This window comes from Onychomys torridus, chromosome 10 (assembly GCF_903995425.1).
Source record: "Onychomys torridus chromosome 10, mOncTor1.1, whole genome shotgun sequence".
NCBI lineage: Eukaryota > Metazoa > Chordata > Mammalia > Rodentia > Cricetidae > Onychomys > Onychomys torridus.
Genome location: NC_050452.1, coordinates 80,352,092 through 80,377,701, shown reverse-complemented (window position 1 = coordinate 80,377,701; position 25,610 = coordinate 80,352,092). Strand labels below are relative to the sequence as shown.

The window sequence follows — 25,610 nt, the reverse complement described above, 5'->3', positions numbered from 1 at the left end:
AGTATTTTTGGATTTATGTTGAGGCCCTTGAACCATTTGGTGTTGTGTTTTGGGCAGTGTGGTGAGTCCGGATCTATATGAATTCTTCTACATGCAGCCATACAGTTTCATGTGTGCCATTTGTTGAAGATGCTGTCTTTTTCTCTAGTGTACATTCTGGCTTCTTTGTCAAATATCAGGTGTCCATAGATGTGTGAACTTATGTTTGAGTCCTCAATTCAATTCCTTTGATCAATGTGTCTGTATTTATGCCAATGCTGTGCAGTTTTCTTACTAAAGTGCTACAGTACAACTTGAATTCTGGGATGGTGATACTTTAAGTAGTTCTTTTATTATTTAGGATTGTTTTAGCTATACTGGTTATGTGTGTGTGTGTGTGTGTGTGTGTGTGTGTGTATTAGTGTATGTGTGTTTCCATATGAAGTTAAAGATTGGTTTTTGGATTTACATAAAGAATTGTGTTGGGATTTTGATGGGGATTACACAGAAAAAGGAGATATTTTAATCAGTCTACATCTGGTATTTTTAGTATACAGACAGTCAATGGACAGAGAATCTTATGGTTATTGGCAAGTGTTTTGTGAATCAGAAATAGGCAAAGGCATTAGGAAATGGTTATGCATTACAAGAAAAAAATGTTGAGCCATGAGCCAAGTAAGGTAAAAGTAATAGTATAGACAAGCTAATAAAAATTACTATGTACCAACTAAAGTAACCAGAGAATGAAAACTAAAAGGAGCATTTGGCTTAGAGTCTACACTCTGAGTCTGAAACTCTTCTAGTGTACAATAGATACTTGAACTTTCAACTCCAGCTTTTTTTGTCTGTGCAGTAAGGATAATAATAAAAATATTCAATGTTGTGATTGTAATTATCTATACCTAAGAAGAAGTAACATAGCTTTGGACATTATGAGGAGACACAATCTCAACAGTAAATCTCTTCCTCTGGCTCTTACAATCTTTCTGTCCCCTCTTCAGCAATATTCCCTGAGCCATAGGTGTGGGAGTATTTTGTAGATCTATCCATGGGGACTGGGTTGAACAACTCTGAATTTTGGTTGGTTGTGATTTTCCAATGGTTTCCAAGAGGGAAGGGAAAGATGATGTAATTATATTACATCAACTCAAAAGAAAAAAAAGTTTTGAAAAAGGAATTGGCATAATACGTTTAGGTATGAGATATAAGTCCTCCTGTATCATTTTCTATGACAAGCACTTGTTCATAGTTACTATCTCTTCGGAGACATTATTCACATTCTCTTTGCATCACGGAATCATTCTGAAGTGTTATCCTCACTTGCTTTCTTCTTTTCCACGTGTGGTCTTAAAGGACTTAGTCTTCTTTGGTAATCTTTTCACATCTTCCCTTTTATTCTCTATAACCTGACTTCTCTCCCATTATCGTTCTGAATGATCCCACCATAATATCTTTCATAGTGTCAATTTTTTACTGATTGTTCATACTTGATCTAATTTATAAACCATTTCTCACCATTGTGCTTTTTGATGTGTTTGTTTGATTGGTTATTGTTTGTTTCTGTTGTGCTTGGAGATCCAGCATGATAGGCAAGTATTCTACCTCTGACAATGAAATCTCCATCCTCTGTTGTCTCTTTGGAAAGTGTGCTTTTGTGATATATCTTCCCCTTCCCCTTCTCCCTCCCTCCCTCCTCCCCTTCCCTTTCTCCCTTCCTGCCTCTCTCCCTCCTCTCTTTCTTCCTTCTGTAAAATGTCCATGCTGATCCTTTTTGGTTTCTGGTTATTTCTGCATCAAGATGCTGGATTTTAGCATTTGTTTCTATTTTATAACAATTATGTTCTCAAATTTCATCCTTTACTGAGTGCTCTTTGGCTATGTCATTCTTACCTTTGAATTTAGATACTTGTATTGATACCACAGATACTTCACATCTATTATTTCATCACAAAAATACCTTAAAATTTCTCACCATGTTTATGCAATTAATATGGATTTGGACTCGATAGTGTGCCAGGTGTGAGCTTGGAGGAAGTGTCAGAAACAGAAGAGTAAACAACAAAAACCAAGCTCTCTGCTTTCATTTTCTTCGGTGTTTCCCAGGGATTTCAAAGTTCAGTCTATTCAGATGTGAACTAAAACTGCTCCTTCTACACTCAGTTCCTTCTTCTGCATTTTATCTGAGCAAATGCTTCCCTTGCTTAGATTCCAACAGAAACATCAAAGTAAATCTAGACTCCTGTCTTGTCCTTGTCACTCACATAACCAGTTTGTCCATCCATGAGCCTGGTTAGCACCTTCTCAACTCCAGCCCTTTGTTTTCAGCTTTATGTGTATAATTCAGAATTGCCTGAACCAGTTTTACTTGCTCTCAAAGCAATCATCCACACTACTTCCAGATTCTTCTTTCTGAACCTACACTTTGAGCGAATTCTTTCATTGCTACTGTTCTTTTTCACGGCTATATTCTAGGAACAGTTTGGGCATTGCCTCAGTTCATCACAGAGGAAACGCTGTGGTCTGTGTGTCATCCAGCATCATCTTCCCTAACATTTGTTGTTTGTTGTTTGTCTTACATGGCTCAAATAAACTAAAACTGGATTTTCGGGAAAATCTTGTCATGTTTCATGTGCCCATGCCTTTTCATATGGTCCCTTTACTTAAAATACCCTTTCACCTTCTTAAGAACCTGGCATGTGATTTATAAAGACTCACTGTAGCAGGATCTTAAAGAGTCTTTTTAATAAAATCAAACCTGAGGCCAGTTATTGGGGGGACGCTAGAAGATCAGAGAAGCAGACAAGCCACAGCTTTCTCACCTCCACAGTTCCTCAGCTGATCCGGTTTCCTCAGACTGGATGCCTCTGAGTCCTCATCCCAATGGCTCTCAGCTGAAATACTGCTCAAAAGTCTAAAAGCTTAACCAGCCAAAAGCTTCTAGTTTCTGGTCTTCATGCCTTATATATCTTTCTACTTTCTGCCATCACTCCCTGGGATTAAAGGCTGGATTTCTGGGATTAAAGGCATGAGTCGCCATGCCTGGATGTTTCTAATGTGGTCTTGAATTCAGAGATCCAGAGGGATTTCTGCCTCTGGAATGCTAGGATTAAAGGTGTGTGCTACCACTGCCTATCCTCTATAATACTGTGGCCGTCCTCTTCTCTGACCCAAGATAAGTTTATTAGGGTGCACAATATTTTGGGGAACACAATACCACCACAACTTACTATAAGCCTTATTTTCACTGCAAAACCTTCCAGCCCTTGTCTTTGGACAGCAGGAATATTTGCTCTCATTCCTCTTCTATAAAACCTGCGTGATGTTCACATATATATTCTACTATCTGGTGATGAGAAAGGACTCTTTCTTCTTGATTTTCTATTCTTCATTTAGTTATAGATTATCCTCCTTCTTAATTAGACAGTAGACTATAGAGTATATAAGCTATAAAATTATAGAAGTCTGGAATTTAACCCACTTCAATATTGCATTTAATCACAGAGCAGATAAAGATCTAACCTATTCAAGAATTTAGATTACCCAGTCTCCTACTCCTGTGTTTCAATCAACTGAAGACTTAATTAAATTATTTAGCTGACCTGACGACAAAGGTAGGTAAAAACACATAGATGGGTGCTGAGGGTTTGTGTCTATATCATCATTAATAAGATAGTTATCCAAAGAACTTGGATTTATATCAGAAGGAAGAAGCAAGATGTAAAGATACTGGTAAGCCACAAACCATGTGGCAAAGTATAGATTTGTAGAAATGATTAACTTAAGATATAAGAGCTAGCTAGCAAGAAGCCTGTCATGGCCATAGTTTAAAAATAATATAAGCCTGTGTGTTTTTGTTTGGGTCTGAGTGGCTGCGGGACTGGCTGGTAAGAGATTTGTCATGACCCTGACCGTGGGCCAGGCAGGATACAGGAAAACTTTAAGCTACAGAAAGATCATGAAGAACACATGGTGCTAAGATTTTAGGTGTAAAACCTTTGTGTCCACAAAACACATTTTCTTTCACAGAGACACATTAACTGTAGAACCTGCTAAGAATGTCCTGCGTTCTAATTAGTATTATTGTAGAATATTTTAGTTTGGTTTAATTTAGATTTGTTTGTATATGTTAGTGTTTTGCTTGCATGTGTTTCTGTGCACCATGTATATTTTTGGTGCCCATGGAAGCTAGAAGAAGACACTGGATCCCCTGAAATTGGAGTTACAGACAATTTTGAGCCATGATGTGGGTGCTGGGAATTAAGGCTGGGTGTCTTGAAAGTGTAACCATTGCTCTTAACCCCTGAGCCATCTTTAGCCACCACCACCCACAGTTAATATTAAATTTAAAACCCTATGATTTTAAACTATCTGGGGATTGTTTTAAATTTCTTTATCTCCATTATCTTCAACATCTAATAATATACTATCTTTCCCCCCAAGAGGTATGATACCTAGCAGATGCCAAAAATTAAAGAAAACTTTTTATCTTATCCCAGATTTTAATAAAAAATAAATAAATTAACTTAAATTGTTCATCTGGAAAAAAAAAGTGATGCTTTAGATATAAGGATATGAACAACATTATGACATAAAAGCTTTCCTTTGAAATTAAAATTGTCAAATTTGTCTTCCCCAGGGGTGGGACCCTAATTGGTTATCCAGTACCAAGTGGTCATCCCTTTAGACATATACATGCAAGCAACACTAAATTGACACAGCAGGTAGTATTTATATATGTATTCATATATGTGTAACACATGTTACAATAATACTAAGAGGAAAAGAGGCCGTGAATTTGAGATAACTGCAGTGGGCTTGGGGTGAATACAGGGAAGGAGATGGAAGGGGGAATACATAATGTATAATTTAAAATAAATTATATAATTTGTTTTAATTTAAAATAAAATGAATTTTTATCATTCATATTTGCAAATGAAAAAATAAAATTGTGGCAAAATTTGGTAAATATAAAAACCAGCAAAGCTTGAAAATTATTCAATTAAATTTGATACTTTATTATTTTTAGTTATAATTTTGTGCTTTTTTAGTTTATGTAATTATTGTTTCTAGATTCCTGTTGACTCAAGAATATCTGAAAATTTCAGGAGACTCACATTGAAAATAAAGATGTTTTATCATTGTTAGTGTTACCATCACCAGAAACCCAGAGAATCAAATGGAGGAAATAGTTAGAACTAATGAGAAACTTATTTCAGAATAGCTGTATGTAAAATAAATATTTACATAAGAATAAACACCAACATACATCTTCCTGAAGATGGGCGCCAAATGTAGACAAATTTCTAAACAGTCTTATTAAATAAGAAACACAGAGCCAAGTACAGGGGTAATAGCCAAAGAGATCAGAGAAATAGCAAATCGCCTTAGCTTACCACCACGCAGCAGCTTGCCAGAGAGAGAGCTTCTTCCTCTCTAAACTACGCTCTTATTGCCTTCCTGTTCTGCCTTCTCATTGGTTTTAAGCTCAGCCACATCATTTCCCGTTACTTCCTGTCTATTCAGACCTCCAGGTCTCTGTGGTTGGTACTGGGATTAAAGATATGTGTCACCATGCTTGGCTGTGTCCTTGACCACTCAGAGACTACCTTGTGATTGGATTAAGGGTGGGTGCTACCACCACCTGACTTCTGTTTATGGCTTGCTATGACCTCTGATCTCTAGGCAAACTTTATTAACATACAAGTAAAATATCACATTTCAGTACAAATAAAATGTCACCATAGTATCCAGTTCATAATAATAATGTACAGAGCAATGATAATATATAAAACTACAAAGAATATCGTGAAATTTAAGTTCTTCCCAGCTAAGTCGTTCATCCAGCTAATACTAGGTGGTTTTTCCTCCAGGCATCTTTGTAGGCAGAAAAGACTAGATGTATTTACAACAGGGATTGAAATCATGGAGCAGCAGATTATACAATTAATCCCAAATCATTAAAATAAAACTAGGAAGGGACACTAGACAAAATTTTTATTTTTGTAAGATTCACAATGGTGTAAATTTTGACTCACCAAACATTAAATATTCTACATTTTAACTAAGCATTTTATTAATACTGGTACGAACAGAGTGTGGAGAAGCTTGGAAACACACATTATCATTTTTAAAACATTTATGATAAAAGAAGCGTTGCTAATTACTGCATGGAGGAGGAATGAGTTGACAAGTAAGACTAACAAGTGCCCACATGTTGGAGCCGTACATTGTATTTTTTTTTTTTTCATTTTCAAACATAGAGGCCATGCCAAACCGTTTGCACTAGTACAGTCGGGCTAGCTCAATCCTTTAGTCCTCATGTTTCATGGGACTCCACATATCTTCAGCACCTGGCTTCCTGTCCTCTCCTTTCAGCTGGTTAGATGGAGAGAACGTGGATGTCTGTGTGGATACTGATAAAAAAGTGGTAAACATGACTTCTGCACATGCCCCGTTGGCTAAATCTCTATCATGTGGCTGCACAGAAAGGAAGAGTTGGGACATAGTCTGGAGGATTGCCTGTGAAAAAGTGAACATCTGTATGTCGGTGAAAAAGTGAACATCTGTATGTCGGTGAAAAAGTGAACATCTGTATGTCGGTAACTGGCTATCCTCTGTCGAAGAGCTTCCCACAGCAGAAGCCTGCTCTGGAGAGAGTGGGGCATGTGAGCAACAGGCTGGACCCTTAAAACCTGGGGAAAGGGACATTTCCTTGTCCATCCTCGGTGTACAGGGGGCTGGTGTTGTACCTGATTCCTGGGGTTGGTGAAAAACTGAGGCAATTCATTAGGCTTACAAGAGGACCCAGCAGCTGCTGTTAAGTAATTCTCCTTATTAAATGCTGATCGTTAGCTATGAGAATTGACAGGAAAACGAAGCTACTTAGGAGGAGAAAGCATTGGCGAACCAAATGGTTTCATCAAAAGCACCATGCATTATATAAATTCAATTTCTTCTATGAAGAGTATTTTTAATAAAGTCTGACTGGGTTTCCATAAGGCTTAACCTGATGTCTGAGCAACAAGATTGGAAATGTGCGATATAAACCATGCAACTGTAAGCACAGTTATGACTCAGGAGCCGTGATGGGATTATCTATATCTTTATATCTCATAAATAATTATTTAGACACATATGTCAAGTTTGAAAGTCACATTGTGTCCCCCATTCTAATCTAGCAATCTCTTAACTGAAAGTCAGTAAGGTGAGGTCAAATTATCTTTTCTTCAGGTGAAACTGAATTAGAAAACCTAGTTTGGAAGGATACAGTGTCAAACTAGCTGCCAAGACGTGGCTATGCATTTGCCATTAAATCCCCAGAACTCAGCCTTTCCCCTGATGCCCTTGTCTTGTTAGAGACTGAACCTATCATGCTAGTGTTATTCTTGGACACCAGCTGAAGGGTGGGCAAGGATGGTGAGATGCCCAAATCCAAGCGGGTGTTTCCTGGTGCTTTCTAAGTACTGACGAAAGCAGAAGCATGGTCAGAAGCCATTTCTTCTCACCCTGCCTCAGAAAGGGTAGCCATTCTCATCTAGATCTACCTGCCCAATGACAAAAAGCACAGGATCTGTCCAAGTGGTTCTGGTTATTGGCAAGTTACTGTTTTCAGATGGTAACACAAAGGTGATAGGTAATACCAAGGTTCCCCCAAACAGCGTAACAAATCAGGGAGAATTTAACCAGTGAAGACATCTCGTTCAGAAGAAGGAAAGAAAAGTAGTGGGCCAAACAACTGAGAGGTAGAATCTGGGGAAACTAATGAAAAAGGCAGCAAGGGCTGTAGAGATCGCTCAACAGTAATGAACAGGCACTGCTTCTCAGAGGACACTAGCTCTGTTCTGACAGGTCCCAACCACCACTTACTATAGCTCAAAGGGATATGACCCCTATGGCCTCCCCATATACCTGGACTCACACAAAATGAATCTTTTTAAAAGTACATTCTACAAATATTTGAAAGCTAGGTCTATAAAACCATACATTTACCTTGCTCTTTGCCATTTTAAAAGTGATCATACCCTTAAAAATGTCTGAATAAGAGTAACGCACATTAAAGAACATACACTGAGGAGTCCTTCAGTTTAAAAGGCAGTACTGTAATCAGTGCTGACAAATGAAAACAACACGTGGAAAAAGCTAGAGAGCCTCCATAGAATGTTTTTAAAAATAAAATCCTAGAATACTTGGATAGTTGAAAGAGCATAGGTATGCTTTGACACACACAAGTTTGAGCTGGAATGTTATCTATATGATATGTGACTTGCAATACCTTGACCATGCTGGTCACTTTTTCTAGCCTCCTGTCCTCTGAAATGAGAGTACCTCATGTGGATATCTTCTTAGAATACACCAAAACATGTCTATCCTATGATAACCACTTAAACGTACAGTTCCTCCACTCCCTGGGAAATGAATTGAAATAGAAACCCTGGAAGAAATAAATCAATGTGAAATTGTTTTGAATGGAAAGAGGTGACTTCGTCTGCCCTTCTTCCCACTAAACGGTCTTTTTATACCCTGAAGAGTCTACAGTGGAACAAATAATCTTAAATTGCATCAATTTTCTCCTTGGCTTCCTGCAAATATAATACTAGAATAAGTCCTAAGTTACAGTGTCCAAACCAGGAAATCATGTAAAGTCATTATAAATATGTATCTAAATGATTGGAGAGTAACCTCATATAATCTTTCAGCTAGAATTCAAATCTCAGCTGTGTTCTTCATAGTTATTCTTGGGGATGAACTGTCCCAAATATTTTCTAAAGTGTGTATCATTTTAATGTGTTAGACATCCTAATACTTTGTAAATGTTTATTTTTATAGCTTTTACAACTGGGACAATCATATTGCTGTTTGCAACTCAAGTCCAAATTATCAAGTGCTTGCTGACAATCCTGAAGGCTTACTTTTTAAATATAAAAGAGACAGAAAAATTCTCAATGTTGACCCAAAGGTAATGATTTATACTCACCTATTTCTTCAAAATGTGTTACATTTCTACTTAGTCAAAAATCTCTTAAATGTCTGACACCCTTAGGCTTGGGAGTTTTGTGTGTCTGTTTTGTAACTTAGAGATGAAAAATTGTTTTGAAACATGAACATTCACAAAGAAAGAAAAGACAAGGAGAGAAGAGAAGGGGAATAAAGGAGAGAGGGGGAAGGAAAGGAAGGAGGGAGAGAAGGAGGGAAGGAGGGAGGGAAGGATTCCTCAGAAGTTTGGAAGATTACGAGAAGAAAGAGTTCATGTGGGATGGAAGTAGAACTTCTAAGTGGGAAGATTTCTGCCTTCCTAGAGCATAATTAGATTAGAGGGAAGTTGATAGTCTGTTTGCTCTGATCCTTAGGGGTCTAGACTTTACATTGGAGGTATCAGTAGAGAGGGATTCTTACCTTGTATTTGTACCAGTGTGGTGCTTTGAAATAAAATGGCCACAAAGGGAGTGGCACTATTAGGAGGTGTGGCTTTGTTGGAGGAAATGTGTCACTGTGGCAGGGGGTTTTCAGGTCTGAATGCTCAAGCCACACTCAGTGTCTCAGACCACATCCTTTTGCCTGCACAAGATGTAGAACTCTCAGCTACTTCTCCGGCACCATGTCTACCTGCACATTGCCATGCCCCACCATGACAATAATGGAATGATCTCTGAACTGTAAGCCACCCAATTAAATATGTCCTTTATAGGAGTTGACATTGCCATGGTCATAGTATCTCTTCACAGCAATAGAAACCCTAACTAAGACAACCCAGGATTCTTATCTGTCACTATATGACTAACATTGAAAAAAATGTGATGAAAAAGCTAGTTTTTACCTATAATCTCAGTAACTTGGAGACTCAAACAGAGGCTTGTTATGAAGTAAGACCAGCTTGAGGTACACAGTGAACTCTAGACCAGCCTTGGCCAAAGAGAGAACCTGTCAAACGACAAACAACAATTGAAAAATGAATATTTCTGTTAATATACTTCTAAGTATTACTTTAGAAAATGTTTCATTAAAATATTTTAAAGACATGGCCAATGATACTTTGAATTTTATCAAGAGCAAATATTTACATCTTTAATATTTTCAAAAGTTAAAGTCACATCATGAATTTTGATCATCACTTATATGTCTAAGGATAAAAGTAATTTTGGGTAACATTACATGCTGGAGTTGTTTGGGTGTTTATTAACTTTTGTTAATAATTTTTGCCTTTGATTTTCATTTGGTTTGTTGTTGGTGTCGTTCATTTATGTGAAGAGTCTAACAGGCAAAGACAAGGAAAATAATATTCCAGAATGAAAAACTTAAGAATTATGTAACATGCATGTGATAGAAGCAAAGAGAAGCCAAAGGCAAAGCATGAGCTGTTGGGTTCTAAATCTTTTTCTGAAGGTTTTAGAGATTATTAAGTCAAAAACTCATTTTATATTCACTTAACACAGATTCTTTCATACACAAAGTGCTCAATAACTAAGGGTCCAAAGAATGAAAGGATGGAATCGTACAAGAAAGAGTGTTGATTGTGATCACATTCAAATTGAAGAGAATATCCAGCTGGACAGAAGCTGCTTATCTTCTGCTTCTCAATCTAGACAGCTGCATCCAAGGTTGGACCTTGAACCAGGACCAGCGTGAACTGCTCTGGAGCCCAAATAGTCTCCAAACATGAGCAAAACAGACCACTGGAGAGACATGAAAATATACAAAAGTTATGCTCTCATATAATTTCCCTTGAAGGAAATTCCCCAAAAGTTTCTGCATAAATGTTTTCATGTTCCATGGCTCATGTATGGATAGATGTGGCCTATCCAGCTGTCTGAAAGTCTGGGCAGTGTCCTATTTTTTTTTTTTTTAGGTCTTCATGTACCTAACTGAAAACATGGATTCTGGGTCCAGGGAAAAGAGATATTGGATAAATAACTAAGGAGCTTCTATGCAGTGCAATGTCCTTTAGAGGGAATGCTACTCCTTTCTTTACTGCAAATGAGGAACTGGAAACTGTGGGGCCACATTTATGAGGAATCTCTGAGAAGAATAAAGCTTGTTAAAAGGCCTTCTCTATAGCAGCATTTCCTGTGTAAAATGTCAACATGTGATTAGGTGATGTTAGTACAGAAAGCTGAATAAACAGCATTCACAAAGGTTTTCCTCTAGAAGCTAAGAGGTATATTTAAGGAAAACCTCAAATTATTAACAACTTCACTATGACTTTGTGGAGAAAGTGTTTAAATAAGTTTGAACAACATATTATTTGACCTACTTCAGGGCTCTATTTTAGTTAATGATGTACTTGAAGTACACATGTCATGAAAAGAGTTTCATGAGCTCTGGGGAATCATACAATTACTTGAACATACTTAACAAAATCTCTAACTTCCAAAATCATTCATGAAATCAAACTTCATCAACAATACATAAAATACTCAATCTCCTCTATTTTTTAGGAAAAAAAAAATTGATGGAAAAGGTCACTAAATCTTGGAGAAAGACCCAGTTCATGAATGCTGAGTCAAAAATGAGTCAGTGAGCCATCTGTTGATAACCGAATAATTTCTTAATTTTACAGGTTTCAATTGTAGATTAATTTTATCTGTTTGATCTCCAGAAAGATAAAATTAATGTCAGACTTTCTAGAAATAAACACTGGCCTCACCATCCAGAAACAATCTTGAAGGCCACTACTCACTTACCCATATTGCCTTGATAGACTCACATCATCTTCCTGTGTGCTGACACAGAAGGAAGTGGAGGGTTTCTGTTTTTTGTTTGACTTGTTTAACTCTGATCTCTTGAATCTCTCAAATGCACCAGCTCGTTGTACAGACTTGGTCTCGACTGAGCCCAAGAAGAAGAAACTTCATGATTCCATGATTGCCCATAACCCACAATTCAAGAAGCTTCTCCCTGGAAAAGCAGTAACCTAAGAGGTCTGCCCCCCTCTTCCCAAATAGAAGTAGAATAACACAGACTTTAATTTTATAATAATTTTTTTTATAATCTATGCATTAAATTTGCATGTGTGTCCGCTACACAATTTGTATTCACCATTTCAAAGCACCCTGATGTTCTGTATTTCACGAGTCCCCAACGAAACACTTCCAGGAAACTAAGAAATATGATAAAGTGCATGTTTAAATAACTACAAATTGTAAGAATCACATTTTTATATTTAGTATTTCTCATGATAATTTTTCTTCCAATTTTTCAAAAATGAACATCTTGTTATTCAGAGAGGTCAGGGGCTGCAAAGGACATGGCTCATCATATTCTATTCTTTTCCTTCGGATACTGTCTCTGAAATACTTGATGCCTCAAATTAAGGAGGTCACGATCAATGAAAGGTGGAAACAGTGGTAAACAGGATGTGTTTCCTTTGCACAACAGATGTAGCCTCATTAATTCTAAAGTGCAGTTCCCACGAAACAGTTGTTTGTGAATGGAAGCGGTCAGAAAAGGGAAATTGTGCAGGTCTTAGAACAAGTAATATGAGTTCATGGGTTAAGAAATTCCAAATGCAGTTAAGAGTTTGGTTGCATTGAAAACAAGATCACTGGCTTTAACCTCCCTGCAGCTGTATAACATCTGGAACAAATAAGACAAGTTTCTATTTTTGAGTGAAGAATGCTTGTCTGAGTGATTCACACCCACCAAAATGTTTCCAGTGTATTATCTTAGAGGGAAGCACTTTGCACTCGCTCCTCTGCATTATCTGAAAAAATGAGATGGGGGGTGCATTTTTTTCTTTTTCTTTTAAAATGTATGGGCAGAAGACAGTTTGCTTAGAGTCTTACCATAACAAGGGTGCACAAAAGCAAGCATGTTCCACCAAGGAGATAAGGAAGCCAGATAAAGTAGGATAGTTACAATAGGGAGGAAAGAGCTTTCTTAGTCACACTATCTTTCCCCATGTACATACTCTGTCCTGTCACAAAAATTGAAGTGGCTCATGAGAACCCATCACTTCAAAAACTAATTAATTAATAGGTATTCAACAGACTGTGGAGACAGCTCAGCCAAAAATGCTTGCATGAGGACCCAAGTTCACATCCCCAGCACCTACAGAAAGAGCCACACACAGTGGTGCAAGTCTGTAATTCTACAGCTTGAGGTGATCACTCTGGCTGGCCAGCCTAGCCAAGTTCCAGAGATCCAGGTTCAGTGAGAGATCCTGGCTCAAAACGATAAGATGGAGAGCAAATGAGGAAGACATGGGATGCCATCCTCTCACATCTGCACACATGTACCCACATCACACGTTCACACATACATGAACATGTACACCCATACACCATGCACATATACAACATCTTCAGCAATTATTCATTGAATCAATGAATGTGTGGTGATACATTATGCACCCTAATAAGCTTTGCTGAAAGATCAGAGAGACAAAGGAACAAGCCACTGCCCTGTGTTACCTCCAGAACTCCTCAGCCTGAAAAGCCTTTAGTTCCTGTCTCCTCACACCTTACACCCTGCCACCACTTCTTTCCTAGTGCTGGGATTAAAGGTGTGTGCCACCACTGCCTGGCTTCTGTGTTTAATCTAGTGGCTTGTTCTATCCTCTGATCTTCAGGCAACATTTATTAGGGTGTAACAAAACATCACCACAGGAATGATTCCTTTCAAAAGAAAATTACAATCAAGTGATAAAGACTTGGGTGAACTATGCCCCGATGCTGAATGGAGCAGCGGTAGTTTCAACTAATACAGCCACCAATTCTGTGAGTCAAAAATAACTTCAAGAACTCTCACCAGAGAAGAAGTTTGGAGAAATCTTTATTTTTGTCTATGCTTTCAGATTCTTTTTCTGAAATCAGAGAAATATATCATTTCAGGTGTGTGAAATCAGAGAAATATATCATTTCAGGTGTTCTCCGTGAGAATAGTAAGTTAGAATACAGTTTTGACTTTTAAACATATGCAGGCAGCTTAAGTGCATATTTAAGATGACATGATTAACAGTAGGGGCTATCAGTGACACTTAAAATTCAATAATCCTGAGACGCTAAGGAGGAGACAAAGATGAGAAAGACCTCAACCTTGACCCTCCAGCTGCTTGTGTGTGTGTTTTTAGTTTCTTGTTTGTTTGTAATAAATAAGCATGTGAACACACAGCATCAGTTAAACACAAGAAAGATTTAAGGCACAGATTGAGCTGCCACATTTGATAGTTGAGAGGAAGAAGGGAGAACCTTTGTTGTTGGTGGAAGGATTGGCAAGTGAGCATGAAAAAAATGTCTGGTCATAGTGAGGGAGGACATCTTAAATGGAGACTAAGATGATTAAAGATTGGACTTGCAGAGTGAGAGAGAGAAGACAGACAAAGGAAACGGATAGTTCAATATGCTCTGGCATCCCCTGGTGATGCGGACTGCATCACCTGGGTAGGTGCCATGGGAATCAAGCTCTGAGAGATCATGACAAGGCTGGAGTGCAGAGGACTGATGAGGACCATGCTCTCCTCTTGCTAGGAAATGGAGAAATATGTCAAGGCTTCAGCAAAGAAATAACAGGATGAAGTCCTGAGTAGGGTAGATAGAGGGCATAGAACAGAGTGGCTTGGCAGGAAAAGCCGCAGCAGGTCAACAGCATGAGCCCACATGAAGGGAGAAGAGGATCTGAGCTGGGGTTCTATTCGGGGAGCAGACTGTGAGTTGATGCCTCCAGGTTTCACTAGCCTGGTCTTCCTCAAAAAGACACAGCTTAAAGAATGTGTATTTACCCAGAGAAGTCTTCAGAAGCACTCACTTCTCCCCTAGTCCTCTGAAAAGAGGACTACAGCATAATGTGGCCATCGCTGCTCACTAAGTGACTAATAAAACGAGCAAGGCAATCATCATATTGAAAGGATTTAGAGGTATGTGGATTCTGTTCAGTGTCAGGCACTGCTGAAACTAAGCAGGCATGGTGTTACCGTCACCCTTTCAGGGACCGTTGTAAGTATGGCAGTTTGGAAGGCACATGAGATACACACTGAGCACTGATTTAGCAGGATGAGTGTCTGGTTTCTTTACGTGTCAGGGCCCCTCCTCCTCTGAAGACTGATCACAACTGTGTATCCATAACAGTGAGCTACTTTCCACAATAATATCTCCCTAGCTAATTTCACTTAGTGTGTGTGCATAAAGGAACCACATTCATTCCCTTGCAACAGACTTTATGTCAGCAGTCTTGACTTTAAGTGTTTCAGTTCACCATTTAAGTCTTAAAATTACACAAAGAGACTAAAAGTGCTGCCCATGTTCCACAACTCCTGGAAAACCCTAGCAGGAATAAACCTCATGATGCTTCTGCCTGGTAAACTGCTACAATTGTTCCTTATTTGCTTGGGCCACTACAGGAGAGGGAAAGAGTTGTGAGGTGCCATGTATTCATGCTATTCTTGTCTTCTCAGGAATCTCTGCATGCAGCTCATCTGCCCAGAGGATCACACGAAACAAAACTTACCAATAGGAAACTGTAAAATGCAGAGCAGGAATGTTGGCTGGCTGTTTCACCTTCTTATTGCTCATGCTGGCCATTATGCCCATGTGTGGGAGGTGCTCACAGACATCTGTAGAGTGAATACATGGAATATTAAATATTTACTAAAGAAATGAAGAATGGGACCAAAAAGAACCTTGGAAACTTCTGAGGTTAACTTCAGAATTCTTTAGGCTCTCAAGCACTGGAGACATGTAAAGCTAAAAGTCTGTAACTGAAAACTACCCAAGGGGTGGCATGGCTTGCTTTTCTCTCTTTGATAGGTGCATTAATCCTGAGCATTCTTAGGTGAGCCTTGAAATACTGACCCCAGGGATCCAGGCAGTGGCTGTGGGGTAGGTGTATGAGTGAATAAGTCCACCAACCATTTTATTATTTTTAGATAATTGTCTAGGTATTATTACATATTCTATATAAAAATTATGTATTTTAGCGTATAGTGTATATATGCTAAAAATAAGTCAAATCCTTTCTTTTTCTGTGAGCAACAGCATGCTAGGTAAATAAGATTTTAAGTTAAATAAATGTGTCAAACAAAAGCACCTGTCCTCACTTTTGCTTTTTTTTTTATTTTAATTTAATTTAGATGACAATTTCATCAGTGCTTCTGCCTCTCTCCTCAGCTCCAGAAACTACCACCCAAGTGCTTTTCCTATTAGTGGGGAAGGTGTTAATTGCCTCCTTCACTTTGCCTCCAGCCTCTGAATTCATTGACTCTAATTCCCCTTGGCACCCAGGCCTTAAAAATCCCAGCCCTTCCCTGGCTTGAAACTGCGGCTCTCTAGATGGAAGCCCATGGCATTCCTACACCCTCTAGGCAGATGGTTCTAGTTGAATATCTTGGAGCTTGATCCCTTGGGAAACAGCCTCAGTTTGACAATCTGTCTTTTTACAAGAGCCAGGTGCATCTCCTTCTGATCACTAAAAACAAGACCCAAAAGCAAGATGCTGGACAGGCGAATATTAAATGGCACTACTGCTTTTTCTGTCTTCAAGTATGATTACCCAAACTCCATGGCAAAGCTGGCTCACCCTGGGCCAGTGGAGCAAGGGACACTCACTGATTCAGCAGCTCCGTCTTTGGGCCTTTGGCTTTTCCCCAAGAGGCTGCCTGTAAACATTGCTTTTTAACTATGGCACAGTCACAGTTATTAAGTAAAGCTGAGGTGTTGCCAACTTTCTGGGTTTGCTGCCTAAATTATTGAATATTTGGTTGATTATAGCCCTAAAACAGCCGCATACTAAGTAGCTTTTAAACATTTTCTCCCTTGGGCAATCACCTGGTATATCTGAACTGAAAGTCCACCACATATAAATTAGTATTTACTCAACTAACTACTACTAAAATCAATGGCCTTAAGGAATCCATTAAAAATTACATAATAGATCTTGGCTTTTATGAATTAAAACTCCTAAAACTTAAGTGCCATGTCCTCCTCTTGACCTGGAAAACTGATTTTAATTTTATATGCAGTATTTATGGAACAAGCCCTAGAGATAAGCACAAGTTGTTAGGTGTCCAAGACATGAACTCACATATGAAATATAACACAAGAAAGGCAAACTGGGGAAAAGAAAAATTCAAATCTATTATGTTGAATTACTCTATAGCTCTTAGTTCTTAGTTATAAAAAAAAAGAATGATAACTTTGTACTATCCAAGTAGAATATCACTAATGATATTCAATATGCATAGCCCAATAAAAAGTAAGTAGTTTCCAGTTGCCTTTCTTGTTGCAAAAGTAGCCCTGTCATACATGATGCCCAAGGGTAGTCAAACCAATAGGGCCCAGGGAAGTGGGAGGCAGAGGTCTGGAGACAAGAGCTTTAACTACATTTCTTGCTATACTATCACAGTATAGGAGCAGGAGGAAGAGTGGGAAGTTAGTTTGGTACCAAGAGGTAAACTGAGTCTGAACACAATAAGTATTTTTCCCATCATTGCAAAGATCTGATTTCTTTTTCCTTTCTTAAAAATAACTTATATTGAGTTTGATGTTCAACATTTCCACTCATGTATAAAGGGTAGGCCTTCTGATTCCTGAAACAAACCATCTCTGATTTCCCTTGCACCTCTGTTAATTCTCTCCCAGCTCTCATCCCCACAAGCATGACTACATTGTTGTTGTTATTATTGTTTTGTTTAGTTTGTGTTTTGCAGAGATTGAGTTTGACCCGTATCATCTTTGTGACCATGGGTTAGGCATTATCCATTGGAACCTGATAGACTCCTCAGTGAATGAATAACTCTACCCTAGAATCCATCAGTAGCCAATAGTTGAGTAGGAAGGAGAAGGGCACCATCATAAGCCTCTTCCTGATCCATGATAACCTGCTGATAGGCCCAGGATTGTATAGGCCCATTGTAGGCAGCCACAGCTGCTGTAAAATCATAACTGATTGCCCATGCCATGCCTAAAAGATAACACTTCACACCTCGTCTTTCTACTTCTTGTCTTGAATTCTTTCTACCCCCCCTTTTTTTTTCATTGACCCCTGAGACTCAAAGGGAGTGGTGTAAATGACTTGTTTAGTGCTAGCCACTCAACCATTGCTTGTGCACAGTGCCTTGAACAGAAATGTGTCTCTGTATTCACCACCATACACTGCATAAAGAGGTTTATCTGGTGGTGGCTGAGAGTAGCATTTGTCTACAGGCATATACATAAATATTTAGAAAGAAGCTCAAATTCACGACAATTTAAACAATAGTTATAAGTTTATCCCCAGGGCCTAAGACCTCCTCAGCCATAAGTTTTTGGCTGAATTTACACTATTATGAATTCACTCTCATGGAGAAGACCTTAAACCCAATCAGATAGTGGAAAGCCTACCCTATTACTAATCATGACTCTATTATACCAGTGGGCACATTTTGCCTGTGGGGGCCCACAGGGACTCCATAGTGTGGCCTTATTCCATCTTGACTCAAGATCAGGGAGTCTAAATTTGTTTTGCCTCACAAGGCTGCATAATAGGATGTTTTGGCTAAAGGCGGGTGTCTTATATTTCAAGGCCTAATTACAGGATATTTTGCCATAAGGCATGGCTACTAGATGTTTTGAGAATTAAGTTTACACTTGTTTGTACTTTGAGCCATTGTGTCCTTGAGAGGAAGAGGTCTTTTGCCTCTCCCCTTGCTGATATATAAAAAGCCCATGAGAAATTAACTTGGAACAACTGTGGTATTGATCCAGAACCCTCCTGATGTTATTCCATGTCTCTGTCTTTTCCTTTTATGTCTACATCTCTATTTTTCATATCTATTATTTCTTAATTCTCACTCCTCCCTTCAAAGACTGTTCAATAGTTATCCAGCATTGCAAGGTATCTGTGGGAGCCCATTTTCGGGTTCCTCGTGGCTTTACCCAGCAGGTCCACATAAAGGATGATTAGAGCCATAGGCCTGAGTGCAGGTGTCTGAAATGGTCTGCACTTGGCTGTGCTGGGGGAGGAGGTCTTTTGCTCCACCCCCTTGGTGTCTCTATAAATACCCTGGGGCAGAGACAGTCAGGGCCCATTGGAAAAGGTTCCAGGCCCTCTCAGGGCTATCGTGTATTTTCTGTTTATCTCCGCACTATAAATCCTTCTATCTAATATTTCCTGCTGCTCACACTCAAGAAAACTCTGGGGAGCTGTGGGGTTGGGGGGTAAACACCCCACAGGTATCTCTCCTCCTCCTCCTCTTCCTCATTCTTCCTCTTCATCTTCTCCTTCCTTCTCCTCTCTTCCTCATCTTCCTCTTCTCCTTCCTCTTTCTCCTCCTCTTCTTCCCCCTTCTTCTTCCTCTCCTCCTTCTTTCTCTTTCTCCTCCTTCTTTCTCCTCTTCCTCTTCTTCTTCTTCCTCTTCCTCTTCTTCTCCCCCCTCAGCTTACAAAATAACAATTTTAAATATGACTCTTCATTATATATTCAATAGTTGATGGACAGCTAGGCTGATTCTATTTCTTAGCTATTGTGAGAGCAATCAATGAACGCGGATAAGCAAGTATCTCTGTATAGGATGCACATTCCTTTGGACATATATCCAGGAGTGGTAGTGGTCATATCTGTTTCTAGCTTTTTGAGGAGCCTTCATATTGTATTCCCTAGTGGCTGCAGCAGTTTGTCTTTCCACCAAAATCTTATTTCTTCATATCCTCTCCAGCATTGTTGCCATTTTATGTCTTGATTATTTCCATTGTGACTATAATGAGATGGCATTTCCGTGTAGTTTTAATTGCATTTCCCTGATTGTGAATGAAACTAAGTATATTAAAGGTATTTGTCGGTCGTTTGCATTTCTTCTTTTGAGAATTCTATATTCAGAGCAATGGCTCAGATTTTAGTTGGGTTGATTTCTCAATGTTTGAGTTTTTGAGCTCTTTGCATATTCTAGATGTTAATCTTTTCTTCGAGGTATCGCTTGCAAAATTTTCTTACCTTCATTCCACTGGCCATTCACTTTATTGTATGCAGCAACTTCGTAGTTTAATAGATCCCATTTGTCAATCTTTGGTCAAAGACCTGATTTTTAATGAAAATAAAGTATCAAAAATCACTTGAGTGAGGTATGGAGTCCTGGAAAGTGTAAGACCAACCCCCATTTAAGGAAATTTTATTTATTGAAAAACCTTTTTCATACAATGTATTTCTATGATAGTTTCCTTTCCCATACTTCCTCCCATATCCTCCCCACCTCCCCATTCACTCAACTCCACACCTTACTTATCTCTATTTAGAAACCAAATGTGCAAACAAACAAAACCAGAATTTTTAAAAATATGAAAAACACAAGAAACACACAAACACACGCGCGCGCACGCGGGCGCACACACACACACACACACACACACACACACACACACATCCCAAAAAAACAGAAAATCAGATAGCATAATACATAAGCAAAATGCCAGAAAGGCAAAAATAAAAGTAAAGGATTACTTATATTTCTAAGAGAAAAGATGGTTTTTCCCCCCTTAAATATGAAAATTGTTTAGCTGAAATATAGATACTTTGTAAAGCATTATTAGATATCATCCAATTGTGTTCTGGTTAGACCATCTCAACTTACAATGATAACTAGACTGTTTTGACACTCCCGGGTTACCACACTCTTGCACACTTTTTAAACTCTATCTTCAGGTTTGTTGAGGTCATTTTTATTTGTGTTTTTACTGTTATTGGAAATGAACATTTCTTTTACGCAGGTGTTAGTATATTATATTTCCACTTCGTTTGTTATCTTATGTATAGTAACACACTGAAAACTAGATCTGTCTTTTAGCATTTATAATGGTCTGTGGTATGGAAAATCTTAAAGTATTAGGCCAAACTACTGATGTCTTGGGTTTTTTTTCCACTGTTGATATTAAAACTTTGCATTCTAAGATGGGGAATCATTACATTAACTTGTTTTTTTTTTTTTTTTCAGTTTTGTAACTTGCTGTTTACATTTAAATCTGTAACTCTTGTACAGTTTGGTGGAACAAGGATGATATTTCTTTGTCCTGTCAACGATTAATGTTCAGCATTTTATCACCCTTGGTCTTATCCCAGTATTTTATATTTTGTTTTATCATATTTTATACTTAGCTTGGGAGTCTATCACTCCTGGAACCTAGCAATGACCACAGTAAAATATTTTTCAGGAGTTTCTTACAGGACTATGAGTTTAAAGATAAAGCTTATTAGGAACTGACTTTTCTCTATCAGCTGCATTGTGTGTTGTGACTGCTTTCAGCACTCTTGAGATCTGTTATTAAGGAACAATGTCTCAAGGAATATAGCACCATGATCGCTATGAAAATAGAAGATGAATATGTGTGCTTTTTAACTGACTAGCTACTAAAGGGCCAGTAAGATGTTTCTGCTGTTCCAAAGAAGCATTAAAAAAGAAATCACTCTAGTGAGAGACCTTGGAACACTCAGCTCTAAACAGAATGTCTCCATTAAATCCCTTCTCTCAGGACTGAGGGAACCCTGCAGAAGAGGAGGCAAAAAAGGGTGCAAGAGCCAGAGGGGATACCAAGAATACCTGGTCCTCTAAATCAGCAAGATTAAAACACATATGAACTCACAGAGACTGAGGCAGCATACTGAGGGCCTGCAGGGGTCTGCACCAGGTCCTTTGCATATATATTATGGCTTTCTGATTAGTGTTTTTATAGGATTCCTGAGTGTATGAATGAGTGGGTCTATGCTGCTTGTGCCTTCTCTTGGGCTTGTCCAATTTCAGTCTTACTATATTTTATTTTAATTATCCCTTAGAAGGCTGTTTCTTTTTTATAGACAGTTGTAAGCTGCCATGTTGTTACTAGGAATTGAACCCAGGTCCTCTGGAAGAGCAGTCAGTGCTCTTAACGACTGAGCCATCTCCCCAGCCTGACTGTTTGTTTTTTAATGGCAGGTAGAAAGGGAGTAAATCTATATTGGAGGGCAGATGGGGAGGAACTAAGAGGAGTAGAGGGAGGGGAACCTGTAATCAAGACACATGTGAGAAAAAATCTATTTTCAATAAAAGGGGAAAAGGAATAAAGGAATAAATGACATAATAGGGATAAGAAATTCCAAGATATGTTTATGAATAAGTGCAACATGAACCTATCAAAGCCAATGCCAAAACTCAGGTCCTTCAAATTGAACACAATTTATTTCACACTGCCACACATAAATTATTTGAATTATTGTCAGACTTACAACATTCACAGAATTGTTACTGCCATGTAGATTTAAAATGAAAAATATAGATGAGTAAGTAATCTACAGACTCATAATTTGATTTGTTTTTTTATTTTGACCATCTCAAAGTTTCCCATGTTCTTTGTCAACTGGATCCTCCCCTCCTTTTATTATAATAATTTCATGAAAAGACTTCTTGAGCATCAAATAAAGCTGACTCCATTGATTCCCCACCTATCTCACACACACAGAGGGACAAATGCTGTTAGCAGCACAAACATTATGACTGCTTAGAAACTCCAAGCTCTATAACTTCGTACATCTTGTTGTTATTTGTAGCCCTGGCTGTCCTGGAACTCACTGTGTAGACCAGGCTGACCTAGAACTCCTGGAGATCTGCTTACCCCTGCCTCTCAAGTGCAATGAGCCACCACGCCCCATTTTTTTTTTAAGTCATGCAACTTTAGAGCAAATAAAACATTAACTTTTCTTGGAAATTTGAATAAGGAATCTCAAGTTGTGATCTTGAAACTTGGTTTGTTGTCTTGATTGAAGAAATCCAAGATCAAAAAACTCTCTCCATAAGGTTCCACCCTCAATTGCTATACATTTAGGGAAATCTCTCTCCATTTGAGGTCCCCAAAAGGTCCTTGAAGCTGAAATCTAGATCAAAAGCCAGAAAGAGCTTTGAGGCTTGGCTTCCGTAAAAAAAGAAAGAAAGAAAGAAAGAAAGAAAGAAAGAAAGAAAGAAAGAAAGAAAGAAAGAAAGAAAGAAAGAAAGGAGGGAGGAAGGGAGGGAGGAAGAAAAAGAAAAAACCTAAAGATGGTTTAAAAGTATTGCTTTCAAGTATTTCAAAAAGAACAAAAAATTATCATCAGACATAGTGTCTTTTCTATGTAGCCAAATTACACAGGTTTTAAAATAACCCTTTGATATAATCGGCAAAGGAAAGAGTGAGTAAGCCAGTAAAGCAGGCCCATCAAGTTTGGGCAAACTACTATACTCCAGAAATAGGAAGACAGTATGTGTTCACACAAAAAGATAAAGGGCTCTCTACATCATAACCACCAACATGGAGACACGCACAGAAGCCAATAAGTAGATGTCAGCATTGACACAGACCAAAGGCAAGGGTGAACGAGAGCACCAGGCCCTATGTCGAGTCACCATCATTCCCAGTGAGAAAGATAGGATTCTTACCCTTAAAGCAGGCAAGCAGACAAACAATGAAAACAGTTTTAAAAAGCTGGATTCCATACTGTCTCTCATTTAGGAGAGGACTAACCCTTCCCTCCATCACAGCACTTACAGAGTTGCAATGACAAACTGTAAAAAGCGTACTATTGTCACCAGTGGAGGAGAATTTATCACTTATAAAAATCTCAACGACAAAAACAAATCCACAAAAAGGGTTAAAAGTGGATAAGTACAGAAAGAAACAGATTATCGGGTAAATTAGCCTTTCATTGCTCCTGGAGATTGACCTCTGTGAGCCAAGAAGAGTTAGACTACACCACCCTCAGAAGCACAGGCTACCCAACAGTTAGAGGAACTACTGGGGATTAGTAATGTCTGCAATGTTTACAAGATGGTCTTCTGGAAAGGGTGTAGCCATAACTCTCAGACAGATGCAAAGCAAATGTTCCAAAAGTTTTACTTCATCTGCCGATTATAGAGGAAACCAGAATGATACAACATGACCATTCAAAGAGCAGAAATATGCATACAGGAAATAAGGAAAATTGAGATTAAATAGATGCCATGGTTTCCCTCTGCATAATACTAATTGCAGCCCACTCAACACTCAAAAGTTTGCATTTTTGTAGATAAGAATATATTTTGTGTTAGCAGAGGTTTTCTACAATTTAAACATTGTAAAGTAACATAAAATCAGAGAATGGCAGACATGTGTATGAATGAACTGTCAGAAACACCCCCGCCATCTTTTGTTTTGTTCATTACAAAGACTTTACAATTGTCCCAACGCTTACTAATACAGCATAGGCTCAAAACATCCTTTTACAAACGATGCAAGAAATTCAGTGTGACAAGGGATGTAAAACTTCTCTGTAATACCAGGTCTATGTTCTTTATCAGTTCTGTATACAACAGAATAAAAATGACCTAGTAACATTGAAGTTTTGTGTAGTAAATATACAAAAGACCCAATGGTGAATATCAGGCAAATCATTTAGAAATAAAACTTCTTCCCTTTAAGAATTCACTTCATCCAGACTCTTCATTTCCCTCTCTATCAATAATGGGATTAGCAAGCACTATCCCCACGGTTCCCTCTGAGCCGGTCTCTATGATCAACAATCCTGAGTAAAGGTAAAAGGAACAGATTTTTCTCATTCAATTTAAAGAGGAAAAATAATCCAGTTCATCTTATTTTCAAGCAGATGAGAAGGAGGCTTTTTGTGAGAACCACCATTGGCCGATATTCCCACTGGTCCAAACTTCAAACTGTAGACATCTTTACAGCACACACTGGAGCACAAACTAGGATAGTTTTTTAATTATGTCTCTGAAATAACATCTGCTTGTCGAGCCCTTTGTGGAGATTTCTGTGGAGTCGGGGTTAGTGATTCCTGGGTTTACTAGACCAGCTGGAGCCTGGGACACACTTTGATCGCTGGTACTTCAATAATGTCACAACCCCGGCAGAAGCTGCTGACAGGAATCATCACCCGTCACCACTCGTGAGAAAAGAATTGGAGGGGAGGGAGTGTGTAAGGGTCTCCATGGAAACAGCCTTTCCAATCCTGTTTTCTTTAATATTGAAGCAAAAAGAAAACCCACTTAATGCCAGTTATGTACATGGACTTGACTAACAATGCAATTTGTGTTTTAGGCTCAGCCAGGTGATAACTCTACTAGAGTCCCCATCCAGACGGATCTCTACATGCACGCTGTTCTCTTTGACCACATTTCCAGAAGGAAGACTTAAGCAACCCATCGTAAATGGTTTCCTTATTGTTTGCTACATTTCAATGAATTCTTTGGTCACGAGCAAAGTGGAATCATAAATGAGTCCTATAGCTAGAAGGCAAATAAGAGTAATAAAAGTTAACAAAGAAAGGAAACTGTAATCTTGACTGTTTTTTGTTTTACTGATAGCCTCTTGATCTGGTTTAGGTTTTCCTTTTTATTATTATTTTTTCTTCTCTCTCTCCCTCTCTCTCCCCCCCTCTCTCATTTTATTTTATTCTTTTATTTTTCTGAACACAGGCTGGTTGCAAAAGTCCATGGAGGAGACTCTTGTTGCCACTTCAAAGATGCGCTAATTAGTGACATATTTTTGTAACTCAGATGTTCCAAAACAAAAACGTTCCAGGTCCCACTGTTGCAAAATCTAGTACCAAATATGATGCCATGTGGCATCACTGGCAGTACTGTCCCTCAAATTGCTGAATATTGATAAAGGGGCTCCAATTGGAAAACTAGACTAGAAAAACACACAGGGTTTTCAGTCACACTGAATGAGTTAAAT

The 25,610-nt window shown here is 38.5% G+C and overlaps 1 protein-coding gene across 2 annotated transcripts in view; it reads left to right on the top strand.

Moving 5' to 3' along the window:
• The window catches only part of Cfap299 (cilia and flagella associated protein 299), a 499,273-nt gene extending 474,102 nt beyond the window's left edge, over positions 1-25,171 (top strand). The window contains exons 5-6 of one of the 2 annotated variants that reach the window (XM_036201244.1): positions 8,806-8,935; positions 24,972-25,171. In XM_036201244.1, the coding sequence (XP_036057137.1) occupies positions 8,806-8,935; positions 24,972-25,067 (226 nt within the window). In that variant the 3' untranslated portion in view covers positions 25,068-25,171. The remainder of the gene's footprint in view (positions 1-8,805; positions 8,936-24,971) is intronic. The other variant, XM_036201245.1, reaches the window with a different exon arrangement.
• Positions 25,172-25,610: the final 439 nt, after the last annotated feature.